The sequence below is a fragment of the Conger conger genome, chromosome 8 (assembly GCF_963514075.1).
Source record: "Conger conger chromosome 8, fConCon1.1, whole genome shotgun sequence".
Lineage (NCBI taxonomy): Eukaryota > Metazoa > Chordata > Actinopteri > Anguilliformes > Congridae > Conger > Conger conger.
In genome coordinates this window covers 52,102,886-52,126,656 of record NC_083767.1, presented here as the reverse complement: position 1 = coordinate 52,126,656, position 23,771 = coordinate 52,102,886, and the positions used below count along the sequence as shown (strand labels likewise).

Below are 23,771 nucleotides of genomic sequence, written 5' to 3'. Positions count from 1 at the left end.
CGATCCGATAGTGTTACACGGTCTGGAGCTCACAGCAGGCCTGGTGGAGGAGACCTCTTGAGCTTTATGAAGGCTAGCAGACGCCCAGGCTGGAGTAGCGTGCAGGGACCCTGCCTCTTTAATGTAAGGCCATAAGAACCGTGCATCCCTCTGCCCCATAGGACACCAGCCACACAGATCTGCTGCAGTTACAGTGCAGGGACCCTGCCTCTTTAATGTAAGGCCATAAGAACCGTGCATCCCTCTGCCCCATAGGACACCAGCCACACAGATCTGCTGCAGTTACAGTGCAGGGACCCTGCCTCTTCAATGTAAGGCCATAAGAACCGTGCATCCCTCTGCCCCATAGGACACCAGCCACACAGATCTGCTGCAGTTACAGTGCAGGGACCCTGCCTCTTCAATGTAAGGCCATAAGAACCGTGCATCCCTCTGCCCCATAGGACACCAGCCACACAGATCTGCTGGAGTTACAGCGCATCTACGCTTAGTGGAGCGAGTCTCCGTTCTCCGATCAGCAAGAGATGGGAGAACTGGGGCGGGGGGTCTCTGCTCTCCGATCAGCAGGAGAAGGGAGAACTGGGGCGGGGGGTTTCTGCTCTCCGATCAGCAGGAGAAGGAAGAACTGGGGCGGGGGGTCTCTGCTCTCCGATCAGCAGGAGATGGGAGAACTGGGCTCGGTTTTCCAGGGGCGGTTTTGAGGTCAGCTCAGTTCGCCCCTGCCAGTGGGACGAAAGGCTGATGCATCCTGTGTGCAAACAGTCCGGCTTAATACAGTCCACACAAATTGTGCGGACATGCTTGGTTTGGTCTGGCTTTCAGATGCCCGGCTATGAATTAGGAATGAGTATACAGCATTTACAGGTAACCCAGTTAAAGTAGTATGCGCAATGGCCAGATTTTTAATGCATATTTCCATAAGTCCCCTAGTATCAGAACAGATTTATACAGTACTGTATATGTGTTCCAGTAGCTCATTATATGTAACATATTTTTCTATAACTGCATTCAGTTTTTCCTCTGTTTAGCTTAATGCTGAATTACTACTTAATCTGTTACTTGCCATTCTGCACGCAAGCCTTTATACAACATGCCTGCATTCATGTAGCTCTCGTGTCATTTAGGACCTCCTACAATGGGCCTTCATAGAAAGATAATATACTGCATGTGGAAAAGTACTGTCTTTAAAAGGACCACAACTGTCCCTTTTAAAGAGCAAGTAGAGGTCATGATGTGAAACCAGGATGGTCTCCTCTCCCCTCCCCAAATCCCCAGTGAGGAGGGGAATGCCTGTTGATAGAGATCTCTGCCATGAATAATAAGATCTGCCACAAGCCCACAAACTCTTCTCTCGGGCATCACATAAGAGGGCATGCCAGCATGTTTAGCATTTTGCTGTTTGCATGGAAAATTAGCATATGCTTTTAGGGAATAAAGCCTGTATCAACATCCCAAAGGCTAAAAGGACAGCAATATCCAAATGGAATGTGGTTGAATGACGGACCATAAGACGATTTACTCTAAGCCATTTTAACTCAAATGCACTTATCAGCTTTGATTACAATCTTAAGAGATGGCTTGTCCAATTAAATGGAGCAAATGCCTGTCCTGTACCGCATTGAGAATGGTACACTGGACTGGAAACCATTAGGATTTGGGAGGGGCAAATGTCAGATGGGGCAATACTGTTGTACTCTTGAAAAAGTTCCATCACATTCAAAGTGCTTCAATGTCAATAAACATCCTGCTGTACCAATGTAAACAATGTAAAATACAAGTGATGCAGAGCGTCTGGTGGGAAAATAAATCATGTAATGCAATTGTGTTGAACTGGCAGTCAGTATATATGCTCTCAGGAATGATGGCCGTTGTCTGCACACAGAGAGCGAATTCAGAATTCATCACTGGGTCAATGTGGCAGCTTCGTCGCTTCAGGCAAATATTCTGTGAATTTGTGGCCAGATGTTTCCTTATAAATTGCAGAAAAGCATGAAAACCCAGCGAAAAAAAATCAGATCACAGACACAGACAGAGATCTTGTTTACTCCCTCGAGAACCAAGAATGAAGTTAGTGGTTAAAAACAAAAATAACAAATTGGAGGGAAAAAGCTAAGACTGTCGATTTGTGTAAATCTTGCACCAGGAACCACTCTTCTAAAGACGGTGACTTCTATGAATATATTTGAAAGAACATCCCCTGTAATGTTGTCTCCCCTACCTCAGTCCAGCGGCCAACCCTGATGAAAGCACAGACAGGGTGGAAAGCCCCGGTTCCACAAGCCAGCAAGTGTGTCCTGTTGTACTGATGAAGCACCTTGATGTAGTTGGCACATTCAGACTACAGAAGAAGGACGAAGAAAAAAAGCACTTTTTAATTTCTCTGCATCGGTCTACCTATCCATCGCAGGTGCTGTCCAGACACATCTCCCTTACCCATCTCCCTCATCCTCTCAGTTTGCATGGTTACCTCCAATAATCCTTGCAGGCTTATTAAATAGGGTTGAGATAGAGCGAGACTGACATTTAAGCTTCACAGCTGTTAGGCATGTTTCCTGTACTTTGTCGATCACAAAGTGTCTGCACATTTGTACAAATCAACTAGACATTAGGCCCGACTTTAGTCTGTCCTTTCTCCATTATTGAGTTATTCTTAGTTTATTTTAGCGATCATTGAATCCATCAAACTAAGATTGTGATGAAAAAATGAACACATGCCAAGGTTAAGGGCAAACATTGACTGAATCCCAACTACACTGGCAGGCATGAATTCAGTTTATGATGGATGAACTGAAGCCGTGATAATAAACAGTTTTACCTTTTCTCTGCCCTTCATTAGACATTCATCTTCTTGAGCTGTGGTGCAGGGCCAGTTTATCTATGGAGAAATGGCAGACATTTTATAACCAAGAAGAGGCAGAGAGATTGGGAGCCTGAAACAATGGACAATAAATTATACACATGCACAGTACATCCTTGTTTGAAATCACAATTTCTTACCCACAAACATTTATCTTTCTTTGACTCTGGAAAAACAGTCTGCTTTTTTGGCTGTGTGATTGTACAGAGCACGCAAGTAATCCTTGTGAATGCCTGCTTTCATGCACTGTGCCCATTTTCTGAGGCAATGTGCTCTTTCTGTATTTACAGTATTCTACAGAGGCTATTACTGGTTTTAATAAAGCAGAGCTGAACCACCCTGCCCACCGTGAATGGGAGCTCTGGCTCCAATGAAGCTTCATGATAATGAACAGGAAAAGGAACTGCAACACAGCAAGCAATCAATACTGATGACGCATGACCTGACTGAATATTAGCTGCATTTGTTATTAGTTATTCTGCAGCCATTTCTTATGACACATTTAAGATGGAGATCACATCTGGAACAGGCTTCTGTGGCTCACTGCTGTGATTTCATTTGAATAAAATTCAATTTGGGGAATAGAACATTACCACCTCAAAGCAGCAAGTAGGTGAACGGGCCATTTCATGAGTAACTGAATCAATTTATCTTATAAATGGCGGAGTTCTGCATTATTTAATTAAATCAATATTTGTCTTTGCATTAAATTGTTACCGTGCCGTGTTTTTGTGAGGCAATATGCACACGCCTCTGAGATCAACCTTGAGAGGAGGGGTTCAATCCCCTGCACTGAAGCATGCAATCACGCACAGGCACACACAACACATGAACTGGCATGCAGTAACGTTACCTCCCGAGAATCTGTGTTAATTCGCTCCAGGCTCAGAGAGTAAAGGGCATTTCGAGCTCCGATGAACAGCCGCTCCTGGTACTCGTCCAGAATCATGGTGTGCAGGTCCAGCGCCCCCTGTGGGCCGTGAAACACCCACGTTCTGTTGAGGTCCCATAGCTCTGTCAGATACAGAGAGGCCATTTTGTCATGGAGGACCTTTTCAGACCCTGAGAAAACAATGCCTTAGCCAGCGGCACATGGGATATTACCTGGAACCTTTCAACTTCGAATTACCTTTCTGGTAAAATGAGTCCCATGGCTAGCTTCTGTAAATTAAACGGGAGCTTTAATAACTGAATTTAGGTCCCCTGGTATAACCGTTTTAAGACTCCAATTTTCCCTCTGATATTGAGGGTATGTGTTCAGGGCTCTGTAGGGCTTTCACTGGAACTATGGGAAGCTCTCCTCCATTTCCTCCAGGGCCTGTGCTGGGCCTGCATGCAGGGGCACAGGTTAGCAGCAATGTGTTTGTGATTTTCTGGGCTCTAGCGGCCATGGCTAAGCCCCGTCCTCGTCCAACTGAAACCACCCTGAGGGGACATCCTGCAGGGCAGGCGATTATGCGAGATTCCTGCGATTCTGGGCCGGCCCAATGAATAGAATCTGGCTGAAAAACGTCTCGTGGGAGACCCGAGAACACTTTGTGGGATGAGATCAGAGATCGTCCATCTTGGAGCATTAACCGGTCAGAGGTTAGGTTCCTCCTCATCAGCCTAATGAGCTATCAAAGTCATTTCTGAAGCAAAGACTGGAGACATTACAAGGCAGGACAAAAAGGTTAGCTCATCAGGTTGTCTGTAAAAAATGCAAACACCAAGTTTCCCATTTAGAGCTTTTGGGGGCTGAGACATTTTGAATTCAGAGATGAGCATTTCATCTGTATTCAAATGCATTACACATACATTGATGAAGAATCACTTACCAATGATTGCGGTTATATATCGACTAATGCACACACACTTAAAAGCCACAATGCCTTCAGAACACATTTGTGTCAGTTGAAAGGGTCTGTAGGAGTGCTGGAGCCTGTTAATACTCAGAGCATGAAAGGGTCAAAAACACTGTGCCACTTCATAAATCTGAAGGTTGTCCTACCTGGTGAATTCCTCCAAGCTGTTACAGATTACCCTCAGTCCACGATGGGAGCCCTAACCTTTTGACCCAGGAATGCTTGGAGTGGAACTTATTGAAATTAAGCATTAGGTAAAAGGGGGAGAAAAAACAAAACCTTGGGCTATTCTGTTGCATGCCTGAAGGCATGCTTGCCGACATGATCGTGTTACCTCCAATTTAACTGATGGAGAAATGGCACACGTTGACCACGAGGAAACAGCAGACAGTTGTACAAGGATAACTAAATGGGTGAGTAAGGACTTTTGGTTTTTCACCAGTTGACTTCTTTGCCTTCTTTACATAACTTGTTGTTTCTCTTTTTTATTATCAGTTTAATTACGTAGCGTCAAATTCAAGTTTTGGCAGTAGTCAATTCATGTTGTCCAACATATTCGACAGCTGAGGTTTTCTTCAGTAAGTAATTTAATCCAGATAAATGAACGGGATCCAAAGCAAAGAAGATGACCCATTTTCCAGGCACTATTAAGGGGTCATCCCTATTGTATATTTAAGTTAATCTATTTCACTAATCAGCACAGAATTACACATACACCCTGTACTAGACTGTCTTGCCAAAGTGAATTGAATAAAAAAATAAAAAAACATTTTATATTTCTCTAGAATACAATGATGGGGGAATTAAAACCATCACTTCCTTGTGCCCTACTTCCATTTATTTCAGTTAGTGCTGCATGATTATTACTTTCATACTAAAAGAAAAAAATAGTTAACTAGTTATTTTCAGTTGCTATGTTAACACAACAGTGGTGTTTTCATGAAGCCAATATATTGAAACAATAACCAGCAGTCCATCGATGCTTCTGCTACAAAAGTCATCCTGAACTTTTAGGTTAATGATTCCATCTGAAGTGGAAGACATGGACAACATGGATTAAGCAGTCTACTGACTATCATTATTCCAAATTAAAGGCCTCCAATCAAAATAACAGTGTAATCCCTTTGATAACATTCTCACATGAAACAACATAACCTATTTTCTCAGTTCATCACTAAAGCTCAACCTGAATCATTAGCAGAATACAGCTTAAGGAAAGCAATCAAACAAACATGTCCAAATGTGTTAACCTTTCTTCCCAGGGTCATTACTGGGCACTCCCATTAGGAAATAAATTATCCATACCAGACTATGAGCCAGTTTTTTGGACAAAGATTAAGTCCTGAACTAAACTGAGTTTTATGTGGAGAATCTCTATTCGAAATGTAATTTACTGTAGGACTAGGCTCTTAAATTGCATTGTATAAAATTTCAGTTTAGTTTACGATAGTAAGAATACCGGAAAAAGGTTCTATCCCTTTGAATAGAATAAATGTACATTAGCACCAAGTTGCTGGGCATGGTCTGCATACCCATCATGCACTGCAGTTCAGGACAAGGTGAAGGACTGGAGTTTAGGACCGGTGTCCCAGCAGAGATGACGCAGTGCTGAACTGTGAAGCCTGTGACTTAGCCTTGGGCTCAGATGTGTCTGGTGCATGTTAAAATCATACCTCACATTGAGACTGCTGGCCCAGTCACGTTGTATATGGTAAATATGATATGACAAATATGACTTGTGCCCTCTGTTTCCCCACTTCTAATTTGAGCTGCAAATTTCAAGCACTGTTTAGCTCCTGCTTTGTGCCTGACGGATATAACTGGCTCCCGTCATTTGTCCACATAAAGAGTAAAATACTACATGAGAGAGATAATATGACAGAGAATGTTTTATTACTTTAAACTGTGCATTATGCACCTTGGAATGCTGAAGTTTGAGGGGGTATTTCATTCTGTTTATTATGACAATGCTCTTTGTATCATGTACCATTATACCTGTATCTAAAAAAATAAAATAAATAAAGCTTGCCTGGCTTGTGTTTTAGTAAGACCCGGGAGCAGTCCCTCTAATTACCTAATCCACGTAGTTACCATGACGAGGCTTAGGCAGACGTTTGTTTTTCATGTAATTCCAGAACACGTACAGAAAATACACACAGTATCCCAGCTGGATATTCAACTTGAATATATCCATTCAAAAAAATCAGTAAAGCACCATTTCTGCTATAGGCGGAATCCTTTTCCTTTGTAATTTACTGTATGGTAGTAAAGATTCAGACAGTATTGAACTTATGATCTGTGTGGTATGCATATTTTTGCTGGCCATTTTTTTATTTGATTTCCTTGTCTTTGTGATGGAGGCTGGATCTACTTTATAGTACTATACAAAAATCCTGAAGAAAAATATAAATTCAATAAAATTCTAAAATATTGGTATTTCAACTACAGAATAGTGACATAAATATGTTATCCATTTTGAAAAATAATAATGGACCTTGGCAGCTCATACATATTTAACGCTGAGATTAAACAAATAATCGAAACAATCCCTTTCTTTGGCTTATTGTCTACTGACTCTAACAGGGTTGGATGAACATTCCTATTTTACTTTAGCAAAACAAAAAAAACAAGAATGATGCATTGAAAGCTTGCTTCAAGAGTTATACAAAGTTAAGAACAAAACACATTGTAAATAGACAATATTTAGTGGGAATATTCTTCATTTATCAGCACTCAATAAAGAAACTAGTGCCTGATGATTTGAGGATGGCTACTTCAGAGACATTCCTAAGATGCTAAAGAAGGGATAGGCTTCAGTCTGTGATCACGCCATTTCAATTTCCAATTTTAGACAGTTTGACAAGGCATTCTCCACAGTGTTATCTTTTCTTCTTCTGGCAGTCATGGAAAACTGCCTTTCTGACCAAGGCACTTCTGTTCTGTCTTTATGGAATGAAACACATACAGTGATGCTATCACTGTATATATAAACATAAAAATGTATTCATTTCTTGCACGATTAGAATAAAACTGGCACATTTTGGTTAAGAATATAAGCAAGACCTCAGGAATCTCTGTGTATTCAGATCATTGGCTGTGAACAGGATACACCCAATGAACATTACTTTCAGCAGCTATTCAAGTCCGACTCCTTTACGTTTGGAGCCACTGTATCTTTCTTCAGACAGGCAGCTTGTGACATGCAGGCTTCATTAACTACCAAGGGGACATACACTCAGTGAGCACTTTATTAGGTATTCTGCTGCTGTAGCCTATCCACTTTGAGGTTTGATGCATTGTGTGTTTAGAGATGCTGTTCTGCATACCGCTACCTAATAAATTGTTAACTGAGTGTATGTACATATTCTTTCAGCTACTTCTGAAGTGGCCTGACCCTTTGCTTCTTCTCTTACTCCCTTCTTATTTTTTTTCTGTCTCTCTTGTGCGATAATGAAGATTGACAGCAGAGCTGAGACAAATTCCACATTTCCAATTCAGTAGAATTGGAAAGAAAAACCTTGCAATCCCCGGGAGGGGGCAAGACTAACTTCAGTTTAAGAAAGGAAGGACAGCCTCTCACAGTCCTTTGACGGGCAGATAAATGAATAAAATCCAAAGCAGAGAACCTGGCATTCACCAGCTTCCCCGGTTCCTGGATGGCCTTGTGATATCCAAACTCTGATTGACAAAAAGAGTAGCATCTGGGCATGGACTGATGAATATTCAGAGAGTCCTGTTTCCCATGCGACATTGGGTCCTGTGAGAACCGTGCCAAAAGGGTGGCTTCAGAACTGAGCCTGCAGCCACTCAGGTTGAGCTGTGTTTGATTTGTAAATCTCTCCATGACAGGCAGGGCCTCAGACAGCTCCACAGGAGAGGGTCCTGCGCTCTCTCTCTTTCGCCTACAGAGCCCAAAAAGTGGCTTGCATCTTGACAGCACTTTGACTTCGAGGTGCATAGCTGGTTGGATTTACTGCCTGATAAAAATCGCATTGATACGCTTTTGCAGTTTGCAAGCGCTTTAGCGGTTAAAGGGCTTGGATGCGTGGGAGGCCAGGATTTGGAGAGGGTCAAGGGACCAGATCATGTGACAGGGGTCACGTTCTTAGCTGGTTAAAGTTACATTCAGAAGACTGTTGACCAAATGTAAGACCAGATGCTCTAAAAGTAGAAATTCACCCGAATCAGTTCAGTATGTCATGAGCACTATGGGCATTTATAGCAGTGACATACCCAGAAGTATTGAACTGCTAGAATTTTTCAGTCTGGACTTAACGTAAATTACATGAGAGGGGGTTAGAAATGATCCTATAGCTATCACTAAATTCTAAGAAATATTTGCAAAATTAATAATTAATTAATGGGCTTAACATTTCTCAACACATTTGCTGATGAATTAAAGTAAAAGTAAGTAATGGGGAAAAAATAATGAAAATTATATCCAAACCCCCTGTATTAATTGGTTTGCCATTTGATGCAATCCAGACTACAACAGTTCAGTGTTTCTTTCTGATGCACTCAGTGGTGTTGAGTTGAAACCTTTCTTAAAGGTTTGTATTGACAGTGTAGCTGTGGCAAGTAGTTTTCACCCCACCATGTTTAGCTGGTTACTAACTGTAGCTATGAGAGGATGCTTGGCTTGCAGGTGATACAGTAAACTAGTCATACTACCCTTATATAAAAAGCTCTGTTTAGAATGCAAAAGTGCATTTGTTTTTTTAAGATCACATTTCCCTCTGCAGCAAACTTATAATCATAAATAACCATTGAAATGTTAGCAGATTTAATGACCTGGAATATTACCAGCTATGACCATAAGTTTCTTTATTTCCTATTCTGGTTCATGCACTTTTATCCAAATGTAGATTATTCACAAGAAATTGTCCAATTGTGTACAATAGTGATTGCTCAACATGCAGTAAAAGTTATGTGAATCTTGCTTGCTGCAGCCTGGAAGATATTTCTGGTTTAATTAGTTCCATCAGCTGCTTGAATGAATCCCGCATATCTTTTTTGTGAATTAAACAACACTTCGGAAAGCATTACATTCAAGATGAAGGGACCATGAAAAATGTTTCCGTGTTGACAGTTTTTTTATGATGGATTCAAATGTCAAAAGATTACATACAGCATATACATGCTTAGTTTGAACTGTCTTAGCGTTCAATGGATATCTATATTCTCCAGCTATATCACATAGCATGACCAGGGGAAATGCTTTAGTTTTTAATGCTGATTACCAGTATGTTTTATCCAAAACAATAGCCTGTGAGATACCACAATGCATGACAGCTTTAAATGAAAAATGATACTTTAAAAAAAACTTTCAACAGATGTGTTGAATGATGCCATCAGAGATTTTGCCAAATACAATGAAAATATACACTTAAACCTCCTGCCTGGAGGACCTTGAAAATGTTTCTTTAACTAAAACAAGTAAACCACTTTCCTAAAGCATACTCTGGGGGGAGAAATGCTGAACCTCTCAGAAAACAAGACTATGAACAATCAGAAGCTTGAAAAACAAAAGCGAGACCAAGGGCTGACTGAAATAACAAGTCTGGATAACGTGGGGGATAAAGATATATAATTCTGGTTTGTGTTAACACTTAAATGTTGTAGCCATCTGTACATTTCAATGGAAAATGTGTGTCATTTATCAATGTGGAGTCCGCTGGGCAAACGTAACTATCATTGAGTGCATTGTGATGCGGAATCTACTGTCGAATGAAAGCAAAGTAAAAAGTGAGAGAGGCAACAGTGTAAAACAACGTGGTGTGTTCCTTGCAGGGGGGCTCACCAGGGTGCAGCACCCCCCAGAGGAGGGGAGGGTGTAATTACAACCGTATTAATATGCTTGTGTGTTTTGCTGGGTGTTTATTGAAAACATCACAGAGTAAAATGAAATCCACATTGGGGCTCTCTCTGCTGAGAACCCTCTGGTCTTCTTTGAAACTTTAAGAGGAGACAGCAGGAACTAAGAAAGAAAAGGTTCCATATGGCTCTAGGCAGGCGTTGTGCTCAAAGTTGAACTTTTTAAACCCAAAGATATATTTTGTCTTATACACAATGATTGACATATTATTATTGACAGTTATTGGTCAAGACCTTATTGGTACACAGTAAAATCAGTGTTAAATCAACTCTCAAACATTGGGACCAAATGTTATCTGTAAGAGATGATTTAACATTGAACATTTTACTGTGTAGGATATGATTGAAACAATGAGGTATTAGCATTCATCACTGGCAGATAGATGAAGGCCATTGTCTAGGTCAATTGTACAGCGTATATTTGCCATTATTCAGATTTTCTGCTGCAATAACAGCATCCCATTCAGGAATGAATAATGCAGACATCTGGTCATGTGACCAGCCTAGTGTTGCCAGTCTTAGAAATTGTCAAAACGGACAACATGCACAGCTGGATGAGTAATTGCAAATGAGTTTGGGGGCTGTCGAACCAGAGGGGGTAGGGGGGTGGTTTGTACATTTTTTCCATGAATTCTGTGAAGACACCACAAACTGGACCTGTATAGTGCCAAAACTGATTTATGGCAACCCTAGCTCAGCCCCTATATACTGCTCCACATGACACATGCATAAGGTTGGCGTAAGGGGGAAAAAGGCTTAGAAATCACTGCTGGTATTTTTTACAGATTGAGAGATGCAAGGGCCCGGTTTATTTCAGAGGGACCAGGAGGCAGTATTTGCAGTGTAGGCAGACTCCAGCTGTGCGTCTCCCTGTCGAGTGCTCTCCTCCCTTGGCAGGGGGGTGGAGGCGGACGCAGGAGAAGAGGGGAGTGGAGACTCACTGAGAGCTCTGCTGCACAGCTGGAGCCCGGCTTCTGCTGTGGGTGAAGGTCGGCATGGAAACAAGAGGCACACAGGCACTGTGCTCATTACATTTACATGACAATCAGTTAGCACCCACTCTTATCCAGGGCGAGAGCACCAGCGTTCGTCTCAGGAATGCCTAAGTGCAATATCATCAACAAGGCACAGAGGCCCAATTATAATCAATGTGTACAATCAGTAACCTATTTTCATTTATTTCTCCATTTTCATTTACATTTCATCTTAGTTTTAGTTTTTCTTGTTTGTTGCAATTTGTTTTGTTTATTGATAAAAGTGATTGGCGATTATGATCGATAATGTTACATACAGACCCACAAGCACCGAATCCAACACTCACTCGTACCTTGCCTGATGAGAGTGTCTTGTCTTTAGGGACCATGCAGATAAGTTTGGGGAGAAGAATAGATGGTTGATCTTTTCACAAAACCGTGAAGTCCGCTGCTCATTTATGATTGCTAGGGTGTTGCTTAATGCTAATCAATATGAATGGGTATGTACATCCAATTTATGAACAACAAGCCTTCATCATCTGATACATCAGGGACAAAATGGAAGGTCTATACATGTTTCATGAATCCCACATTGTTTTGTTTTTTTTGTAGAAACTTTTAATAAGAACAAAAGTAAGAAGAATATAAGAAGAGTTTTGTGAATGAAGCCCAACAAATGTAATGGTACACTAACAAACAACAATTTGTATTTTAACAAAAGAAAATGCCAGTAAATGCTGTAGGTACAGAATTTACACAACTTAACTTAAATCACTATTCATAACTATAAATATGTTTACACAGCCACACCTATACCATCATCCTAAAAGGAAATTAAAAGAAAATAGAAAAGGATGTCTAAAGGGAGTTGGGAGAGCCATGGTGTGCCAAGAGGTGGAAGCTAGTCTGCAGTCTCAGATAGCTAGGACCAGACGGGTTTCTATTGCAGAGGGGAGATCATTCTATCAGAGAGGGGCAAGAACCCACTGAAGAAATGACGCTGAGATGCACTCACTGGAAATCTTATTAATTAGCTACTAATGCAACGTATGCATGCACTCTGTATACATATCAGCTCACATGGAAAACTTATTTTCTGAAACTCAGAAAAAGTATGGAAAATGCTCACATGTTTCCTTGCTCAATGAATTAAATGCCCAAATAATTCTCAATGTAAGGTTCAATTGTATGGTCGCTGCTGGCAAGTTAGTTTCATGGTTACAAGGATACAAGATCAGGACAGTGAATTATATGCATAATCTACTAGGTATATTAAAGCTGTTCTTAGGTCAAAACATATACATTTAGAGGAGAGAACCATGCAGACATCAGAAATACTGTTGAACATTGTTGTGGCCCCGCTTCCTATTACATAGAGTATAACCATTTTGGGATAGACAAAATATAGTTTTTCCTGTTCATTTGAAGGCCTCACGTTTCAGTGAGATCAGAAGGGGTAGAGCATGTGCATTAACTCCCTGACCTTTGCAATATCCAAGCTGACAGAATTGTTGTAATAATATATATTTCAGATTAAAATCAGAAGCGCTACTGTCCACCCAACCAGAATTTGAAGTCCAGTCTAAGGAAACCTCTTACATCAATGTAGATTTGTCACTTGTGCTTTAGGGGGAATGTGTTTGATGGTACACCAGTTTGTCATATAAACATATAGCCCACAGCACACGTACACTTGCCACTCTGCTGGTGGACAATTAAGCCCAAGTAAACAGAAAAAAATATGAATCATCTTGTAAATAAACACATGTTTCATAGGGAAGTATAACAGATTTTGACAAAATGTTCAGCTAAAAAAGACATCTTGTCACTTCTATCCATATAAATGCCACTTATACTGAATGTCCGAGATTTTGTCAGCAGTGAAAACATGTTTAAGCAATTTTATATATTCAAAGTAACATTATTTAAATAGTGCAGACCTGAGGTAGAGCCCAGGAGAGCTTTTAGTGGTGCTTTTAGTAGAGCTTTTGTGTTGGATTTGTGAGAGGAGCACAGTAAAATATACACAGAAAAGAGGGTTTATTTGTACAAGGTAATGTTCATGACATTTCCTTGGTCAAAACAGCATGATGTCACAGGAAAGCCTAATTGCATTTGGGAACGCTGAAATTTAACTGGACTAAACCACTACTAAAAAGATTATTTGACGATTCACTTCAACTGAATGATTGGATCTTTGTTTAACAAACAGATATTTTTGATGCTATTATTTTACCTCCTGGGGAAAAAAGTATGCATACTGAGGTCATTACAGAAATGAAGAAACAAATTCAATTATTTTTATGGCCGCAGGCACACACATACACATGCACACACATGCTCTCTCACACACACACACACACACACACACACGCGCACACACAAAGTCCAAGACTTTGCCATTAAAGCAAAATACCAAAAACGAAGACATTCTGAAATTCTAAGATTAAACTTTGTACTCAAATTATAATGGTGATAATACAATTTGTAATTAAAAAGTTTGTATTAAATCTGAAAATAATGCAAAATAGAAACATTTTCACTAGTGGTCTCAGACTTTACTCAGACTTCACCCTGCTGACGTATAGCATCGCATATATTGCTTTAACCCAAGTTGAAACTGATGAAATTAAATTGAATTTGGCCACTTTAAGGATTCAATAAAACACATATGCTGATAAATACTAAAAACAGTGCAGTGAATGATCAGAGTTATAGCGCCAACCATGACGTTTCAAACCCCATGCTAGGGAAGAAACACCACAGTGTCTGTGCAGAAAATAATGGTGCCCACATGACATTCATTGTGACATAAATAGGCCATAAACTTTTTTTAGTCCACTCATGAGCATGTCCCTATTGTAGCCAGCACCAAACTATCTTGTTCTGTCAATGATGTGTCATTACATAATAATAACTTCTGTTTGTGGCTCACAATTCCAAAGCAGAACATATCCTGCTAAAATGTCAAGAAAAAAATATATCTTCATGACTAGCTAGATAGGTATCCCGATGAGTGATGCTATATCTATGTGGCTGTCTTGATACACAGGGTAGCTTTCCGGAAGCAGTATGTAACAATATTATTGTAAACTCCTGAGCACCAAGTGTAAATCATGAGTTAAGACTTGCCCACTGAATGTTCTATCAGTCCACTCATGAATTATGTCAACTGAGAATGAGTACAAGCAGCAATCTTGTGTGGTGAGATGACATCTTTTAAGGATCATTGGGGCTATATTCCACAAGACTGACACTAAAAACGTGTCAGGAAAATGAGCCTGTTTAATGTCAAGCAGGCCCAAATGGCCTCTACATTTGACGTAGGACCCTACCGCCAAGCCTTTACAGAGTCACAATGAACAGCCACTTATCTTTTTGGATAAAATCAAATAAGTTTTTGTATTACTACTTACAACCTTCTACCTAATTGATAAATCATTAGGCACTGAAAACAAATAAGCTGACCATTTTGGTCAAACCAAAATGGGAGGCGATTGAAAACCCCTTTAGGTATGTTGTTGTCATTTGTAACAGAGACTCATACCGCAAAAGAAAGCTGCATTCAGAAATTAAAACAATGTAAACGATGTCATAATTAAGATGAACATCTGCTCTGGGAATGCTCTGCTCATGGAGCTTCAGTAGGTCTGTCCCTGTGGAGACTCAAGCTGGAGCGATAACAGATGGATCTGAGGAGAGATATATTTAATAACCCCACCATTTCTATCTCAATCCCAGAATCTCTGCAATCTCACTCAAAGATCCCACTCGGCAATCCACGTGCCTAACTCCTATGACTGTCTCCGGGACTCAGAATACCTTCCACACAGCTCCTAATATCAAGGCTCATGCTGTAGATGTTTTTCATTCCGTAATGATAGGATTCAACCCAAAACGTCCAATTTTGTTATGCCTCACAGAGCACACGCTATCAGTCCAGACATGCACAGCAGTAACATTACAGCTCCATAGCGGCCATTTGGTGCCTGAGGCTCTCTGCCCGTGCCAGCTTCCCCTCTATAGAGTGTGCAGTGTCAGTCATTAAGACACCTCACCCCAGGGTGCCCATGACTCACTGATATCAAATGTGCACAGAGCGCATTATTCCGGTCGATGTGATATTATGAATGATTATAATCTGAACCGGTACAACAATATGTAGCAGCGCTTAAAGGAACGGAGAGAGGTCATTCAAAACGGAGCAGCATTCATCTCTAATCACTGTCTTTATGAAGTACATTTCAACCTGAAAGCAAGTAAGTGCGGAAAACCAAAAGCACAGTCACACCCCATTGCCAAGTGCTATATCAAATATACTAGACAGCTCTTATCACTGCTATGTATCTTCCAGAGGGATTTCTTTTTTACTGTGAATACACATTCCAGACATGGTGTGAACCATAACCATCACTTTTTGTGTGTGTGCAGGCTTCAATATGCCATTGTGACTCTACTGCTGATACCAGAGACATAATGTTGAAAGTGGATGTTTACTTTCTGCTTGAGCTACGGAAGAAAGCCTTCACTCTTGAATTTTCTGTTGTACTGAACCTCCAGGGTGAAGCACCCGAATGGGAATGTGTATGAAATATAATGTTTTGCTAGTATTATGTTTTAAAGATACATATTAAGTAGACACATTCATTGATATTGTCATTTATTTCTCTAGTGTTTAATGCTCCAAGGTATTATCTTATTTACATAAAATATCTGTCGTTTCCTAGACACGACAATACTCAAGTTAAACCTACAGAGTTAAAACTATCTAAATAGTCCTCCCTCGCGGAAGCTACAGGACTTTAAAAGTGCTGTTATCACCAGTACACCTGTCTAAATGCTGGTCTGAAATGATGAATAGCAGGAAAAGCAGTTTTGCTGGTCTCTCATGTGTATTGAAGTGTTTATACAGCAGTAGAAGCAATGAATAATAAATGAACTAATCCCAAAATCGTACTTAAAATTATCCTACTGTGAGCTGACCACAAATCAAGATGCAGTAATCAAATGCTTATTATTAGATTTTGGTTTTCGACACAAATAGAGAACGGAACATGTCCCAAACAGGCACAGAATTTCCTACATCTAAATAATTCCCCAGTTAAAATTAAACAAGCTATTACACTAAGCTTCAAAGCAGCTAATTATAAATCTCTCCTCTCCATTGCGTCAGACAGAGAAACACATTTCTGAATAAGTTCAGTTCACACACAGTGAGAGAGAAGCGACTGTGTGCGAGGTGAGATAAATCACACCTCTCTTTCTCACCCACCTTTGTGAGACAGTGTCAGTCTGGAATGGCTGCTTCGGGCTGCCCGAGTTGAGATCCCCATGTTCACCCACAGCTGAACCAGTCCCAGGACCAGAACCAGGCTCTTCCCTCCTGCAGCCATCCTGCTGGGCTCTCTTTTCAAACGGTCCTCACGTTCCTTTGACTTCAGTTACAGCGGGGACTCAGTCGCATACAGTGAGCATGGGCATGGTTATAGTCCAACTGAAGAGGACGGGGTTTTCAAACACTGGTGGAGAGCGCAGAGAGTCGCGCTCTGGAGCTGACCTCAGAGGATCCGGGGGGTCGAGGGGGAAGAAGCCCTTGGGTTTGGCTAATGGTCCCTGTGTGAGTCAGCCGCCCGGAGGTTCTGTTTCACTCGCTGTCAGAGTTTCTCAAAATACTGTGAATCAGCCCTCGCTGGCTTCTCTTGACACTTCAGAGGACAGAGGCGGCATTCCACAGCCCCCCTCCTGGTCTGCCCCGGCCCTCCGGTGTGTGTGGGTATGAGCGCGCGCGTGTGAGCGCGTGTGTGAGTGTGTGCTTATCAGTCAGCGGCAGCCCCGTGCTCCGGTCAGCCTGCCCTGAGAGTTGGGCTCGCTCGTCACCTTTCACCCCCGGTAATGAGAAGAAGCCTTCTGTCCGCTGCAGACCCTGCTGCCCCTCCAGCCGAGCCGCCGTCCGTCCCTGATGCTGCGCTTCAGTGCCTGGCTCTGTTCCCTTCGGCTCCGGGAAACACTCGCGCTCCACGTGCCGCTCTGCAATCCGCCCTTCCTCCTTCTGACTCCTTCAGCTCCCCCGGCGTTCACCTGGACCAGGGCCAAGCTTTTTCCCTCCCTCTCTCCCTCCCTCTCGCGCTCTCCTCTTTTTGAAGCGGTGATAATAACAGTGGCCTTCTCTCCAGCAGTGCTTCCTATTGCAGGCTGTTTCAGCTGTGTGTGTGTGTGTGTATGGCTATGTGTATGTGTGTGTGTGGGGGGGGGGGGGGGGGTATTTGAGCCTGGTGTGACATACTGTGTCAACACTACATGGAGTGTTTATATAGCAGTCCAGAGCAGAAAGCTATGGCTTCACACTGTATTCCGTTATGATCAGTTAGACCCCTAAAAAATATTTTTGCTTTCTGTGGTGATTTACCTTTCAGGAACATGTCCATTTTGACCACTACCTAGAGAGTTTTATTTCAACATGAATGTAAATAGGTAGATTGAAAACACGTTTTGCCAAGTAATAAGGTATCCCGTAATTCAAACAGGTCCAAACAAAACGCTTACTTGCATATGAAAGCACCCGAGAACACTCCACTTCCAGTCGAAGAACAACAGTTGACAGCATAGATATTTCCACATGTGGTTTTAAAGAAAGATGCAAAAAGCTGTTGTTCCAAAGGAAATGTTGGAATCATTACGGAGATCTCCAGGCCTTCCCGAGGCTGCTAAATATGATTTAAGGAAACCACCGCGTATTTGGTTTCTCTGTAGTCCAGTAGTAATTCAATGTTTTGATTTAAGAGGACACAACAATAAATAAGGATTTTATTGTCCTTACATTTGCTGAAAGAACATGAATAAATCAGATATTTATTGATGAAAATATTTTGTAAAACATACAGTACAAGATACAGAGAAATAAATATAACATGTTTTGAAATAAGTACCCATATAAAAATATGTTTTTAAATGTTACTAATTAATTTCTAAATAAAAAGGCAGTGCTAATACCTACACAAATCCTTTGCCATTTTTATAATAATTCTAAAATTATTCAGAGACAAACTAAAACTGCATTTGATACCTGTTTATTGACCTGATTGTCTGTGGGGTTCACCCTAATCAAACGTATTGGGGAATAACCTCTCGAATTAAACCCTCCCTCCCTGGGTGACTGCCAGAGGCTGGACTCCAGACCATGGGAACAAAGGTTAACAATTCAGATAATAATGTCACTGACCAAGTGCCAATTACACCAATGAAGAAGGCTGGATGGAACCAATATTTTAAACAACAGAAGGATGTCTGTTGAACTTATCTAATCTATTGAGCATGTATCTTTCATTCTTAAAGTTTTGAAGTTCCCAAATGATAAAATGTTCCCATGAGTTTTATACATTTGTGCCCTGGTAACGACTGGGTGGGTATTTTCCGGCCATTTTACATCCGTGCCATCACAAGGGACTGGGATCATGGACATAAACTGAGTGATCTTACAGTTTCTGGAACAGTATCCAAGTGTGGTGTAGGCTGGATTCATCTGAAAGCTGGGCTTTATGGCTCATAGGGGTTTTTGTTCTGAAACAGCTCATTTCTCTTTCAGTTCAAAGCAGATTTATACTTTTAAACAATTTTAGCCTCAATTATTTGCAGTCAAAAATGATAAAATACACAAGATTATAATAATACAAAAGGAGTCATGCATGCAAAGTCATAGTCTATAAAAATGCAAATATTAATGCTACATGAGAACCATGTAAAGTGCCATTAAACATTGTAGACATTAAAATCTGACTGGGATATAGCTGCAACTAAAACAAGGTATAGGAATAATACAGGCCTAGGAGTAATATTTTACAGATTTTTGTGGAATCACTTATGAATAGCACACATTGTGCCCATAAGTTAACATCATACAGTATTTAGTGTCTAAAAATCTAGACCAGCTACATTCTGACCAAAGAAATGTATGTTCCCAGAGGGAATGTGACATGTCTTAAAATTAGTTCCACATGGATTTAGATGCATGTCGACAAAATTAATGATACATTATGCCTTTAAATCCATGATTTTACGCCTCATGTACACTTTGCTGTGGAAATCAGGCATTTATCTCAACACAAAGGGGTAATACCGTATGTATAGAAACCCTAATCAAAGCCTTTCAGCATTCTGACAGTTGTATGCTCTTACAACACTTCAGAGCTATGGGCAAGTCTGACCAAGTTTCAAATTGAAGGGAGGAACCAGGTGTGGCTAGGGAACATCCTTCTACTTAAAATCGCATTTCACGTTTCATCTCTAATGTTAAAAGTGTGGTGCTTAAACATGCTTAAACACAAAAACATAATTAAAAAATGACAGCACCGAAGAGTACAATCACAAATAACACCACTAAAGCATCGGACTAAGCTGTCAGATTATCTCACATGCTTGAGAAGAAATTGCTTTTCGCCAGGCCAGTCTTGGAATCGGATCAATGTTCATGATTGTGCATTAAGATTTCCTTGCAGTAAGAGTGTTTGGCAGTGGTGGTCATGGTTGTTTGGCAGCTGGTAAGATTTAATTGACACTGGATCCTTTACCGCCAGTTATATTTGGATGGCAAACACACATGTCTCTCTCTAGGGTTACACAAAGACCTAGGGGATTTTGTGATGTGTTTTGTTCCATGTTTTTTGATATGACCCATTTCTGCCACACCTTAAAGAGAACCGAAATAAAGCACTCTACTAATGAAAAATACAATTTCTCCAGCTAAAAGCAAATAAATCAATCAAAAACTATTAGCTATAGGTAGCTGTATAGTTAATAGTACGATACAGCTGTATACAGTTAATAGTACAATTAACTATCTTAGCTATTGAACATGGTTTTTATGTCACATACTTACTGGAAATTGAGCTAACATCTTAGAATTGTGCTCACAGAAAATTAAATCTGATATTTATTTTCTTTAACTCAACAAATATGTTGGGATGAGCTTCTTTTGCAAATAAATGTTTACTTGAAACAAAAGATTCCAGTTACTCTGCAGTAAGTGGTTACACAATGTTATTGGTCTATTCTTATCAATATTTTTTAACTTATGATTACTGATTATAACCAATTCTGGTATAATTAATATAAGCATAGTATTATAAAATTAATTTTGTGCAGTGAGATGTGGTTTAGAAGGCACTTGGTAGGGCACAACTCTAAAAGCACAGAAGCTCCATGTCTTTATTAATCTTATGTTTTTTTCTTCTTACTTTTATGTCTGCTCTTTGGAACATACCATACTGCACTGGAGTTTAGCACAAAAATTTCACTCGTATAGCTTTATTTGTGTAAACTATGACATGACAATAAAATTGATTTATTGATTGATTGATTTCCATCAGCAGTTTCAATGGTATATCAGTTTTTATGAGTTAATGTTTTCTAGAAATGAGTGAAATCAGGTGACACAGTGGAGACAGCAATGCTCTGTCTACCTTGCCTAATAGTACACCATAACACAAGGACCACTGTGAACAAATACTGTAGAACTCAGTTCCAGAGACACACCCTTGGCCTCCATATATCTTTGTGGTTATTTAAAATATTCATAAATAGTCATAAATACACAAATGTATATCTGTGAACTATTTACTCTATAATGATCTTTTGGGACATAGTCCTCTTAAACCATCAGAAGTATGAAAAGATGTTTAAAGAAGAATGTTTACAGATGTTTAAAGAAGTCTACATTTGTACACATGTCATTAATATACCCAGCACATTAGCACAGATTCATCGTATTAGGCCTCATTCCACAATATTCTGCAGCACAGTCCTGGCCAACATGCCAGCTCTGGCAAACAGCAGGAACATCCGAACCACAGAAGAGCCTGGGCCCTGGCCCAGATCGTGTAACCTGTAATCTGCTCTTGGGTGTCTCCGTCTGAGGGAACCTCGCCTGGCCTGAAGCCTGCTGTGTGAGAGAAACAGAGAAGAAGCTGTGTAGTGTGCATTCCCCGCCCGCCTCCCTCCCTGGAATCACTTCCAGCTTCTAGTCAAAATCTGCAATATGTCCACCCAAGATAATAAAAAACGGAAAATTTGAACCATGCACCCAGATGACAGATTTCTGGCGCACTGTTTTTCAGGGCGTGCTCGTGTTCCCTGTTCTCCCTTTCTGGAACAACAGGCTGCCTGTAGTACACTCCTATTAGAATGGTTTCAGTTTAAACTGAATGACATCAACACAATCAACCCCTGCCTTCCCCACACCCCTCCACAGCATTATCGTTCCCCACACCACACTCTGAGCACACGACTGAAACCTGGATGTTTCTCCTGCTGCACACAGCCCAAATTTCCTGAAACAAACTGCTAATATTGTACAGGCCGTAAACATATAACAATAAGTCCCACATCGTCATTTTCCTAAAATAAAAAACAGAGCAAAAATAATAAAATGCCACACAGGGTGTTCATGTATCATGCCATATTTACCATAGCTACGATCTTCAGACTAATAGCATTCATGTCATCCAACCCGTGGATGTAAGGCCATGAATTTTCTGAAAGCTCTCTGTTATATTCGACGAGGCTGACAAAAAAGGAAGCGTCTGATGAGCATACAAACATGGAACTCTGCTGAAGCCCTCCATTCAAGGTAAATAAATCCTAATCTATGTATTTATTTTGATCATGCACACTATTTTTCCTACACAACCCAACTCTGTATATGTTAAAAACACACTGAGCAGTACATACTGTAGCTATGTGTTTAGGGTGCAAACTCCTGTTTCAAGTTGCAACAGGTAACAGCCATCTTGCCAGACAGGAATTGGCATCCTAGATTTTTTTGCCAACTGATGTGAATGCTTCATGTGAAGGTATAATGTTGGGTACATTACATTTCCTGATGCTTCCATCCAATATTATGTGAACATAATTATTCGATGCCATGTTGCTTCTTCATGATGTGAGGAGAACAAGGTGAGTAAAAACTATAAACATTCCTTTTCACAGTGTAGTTATAACAGCAGTTTTCATTAGTTATTTATGTATGCATTTATTTATTTCAATAAATTGGGTATTTCCAATATCCTCTGGTTATGAAGATGAAAAGAGTAATCATGAGCCAGCACTGCTCCTAAAATTTGGTTATTTGATAATGAAAAAATCATAAAGTAATCATCGCTTGTGCTGAGCAGATGACTAGCTTAATTGAGACTTGGTATCCTTAGAATAACACCAATCATTTATTCAGAGTAACTGGATCCTCAGACATACATCTAAATCTAAAGCTTGTCGGCTACCACTGCACAGAAAGTAACAGCTTTCATGGTGCAACAGCTTCAGCACATCTGAGCTGGATTAGTTAAAGCCAGTTATGTAAAATACAGAATACAGACATTTTCTTCTGGAGCCAGACAGTCTGGATGTCTTCAGATGTAAGACATTAGAAATCCTGTTCTGTGATGTTCAAACCGAAGATGCTCATTCAGACCTCTGGTTGGAATACATTTACATTGCATTACATTACATGTAGTTATTTATCCGGCACTTTTTTCAAAAGTGACTTACAGTTGATTAGACTAAGCAGGAGACAATCCCTCCTGGAGAAATGTGGGGTTAGGAGCTAAGCCCTTTTCTAATGCCTATGTCCTTTTTGTTTGGTCTGTTTATTTACAGCCTAGGGTTGAATACAGACTAGCTCAAGTAAATACAGTATGAGAACTATAATGCATAATGTCAAAATTGCTGGGGAAGAAATGCTGAAAAATGCTGAGGGCAGTATCAGATTGTTTTTGAGCTTGACAAACTGAGCTGGTGGGGTTAAAACAGAACAATTGCATGTTTCAATATGGTGTAGTACAAGCCATGTCAGAATTGCATTAGCAAGTAAAATGTATTTAGTTGCAGCAGGCATCAAAAGTAAGTCTTCTTGTTCCTCTAAGCATCTTCTGTGAGGGATGTCTGTCTGGTAACTGATTAGACAGCCCCACAGGTAAACATAACAAGGGTACCAACATACCAAACATAGTTACAGTGCAACTATGAGAGAGTAAAATAAATGAGGTAGCATTCTATAGTGACTTATATACTGTGGCAGAAATGGACCATTTAACATTTGATACTACTTGACTATAGGGCTAAAAATGAATGCTATGGAGCATGTTTACAATCCTTGCCTGTCACTCAAGCTACATTGTGCCTTCAGCAATCAGAGATACTGCTTAGCATCTTTCACTGCAGTCCCAGATTACT

At 40.4% G+C, this 23,771-nt stretch overlaps 1 protein-coding gene across 2 annotated transcripts in view; it reads right to left on the bottom strand.

Annotated features, from left to right (window-relative positions):
• The window catches only part of sema3e (sema domain, immunoglobulin domain (Ig), short basic domain, secreted, (semaphorin) 3E), a 37,861-nt gene extending 20,292 nt beyond the window's left edge, over nucleotides 1–17,569 (bottom strand). For both annotated transcript variants that reach the window (XM_061251251.1, XM_061251252.1), the window contains exons 1-4: nucleotides 16,822–17,569; nucleotides 3,711–3,871; nucleotides 2,816–2,875; nucleotides 2,219–2,338 (exon numbers count right to left, since the gene is read on the bottom strand). In XM_061251251.1, coding sequence (XP_061107235.1) covers nucleotides 2,219–2,338; nucleotides 2,816–2,875; nucleotides 3,711–3,871; nucleotides 16,822–16,942 — 462 coding nt within the window. In that variant the 5' untranslated portion in view covers nucleotides 16,943–17,569. The remainder of the gene's footprint in view (nucleotides 1–2,218; nucleotides 2,339–2,815; nucleotides 2,876–3,710; nucleotides 3,872–16,821) is intronic.
• Between the last annotated feature and the right edge of the window lie 6,202 nt (nucleotides 17,570–23,771).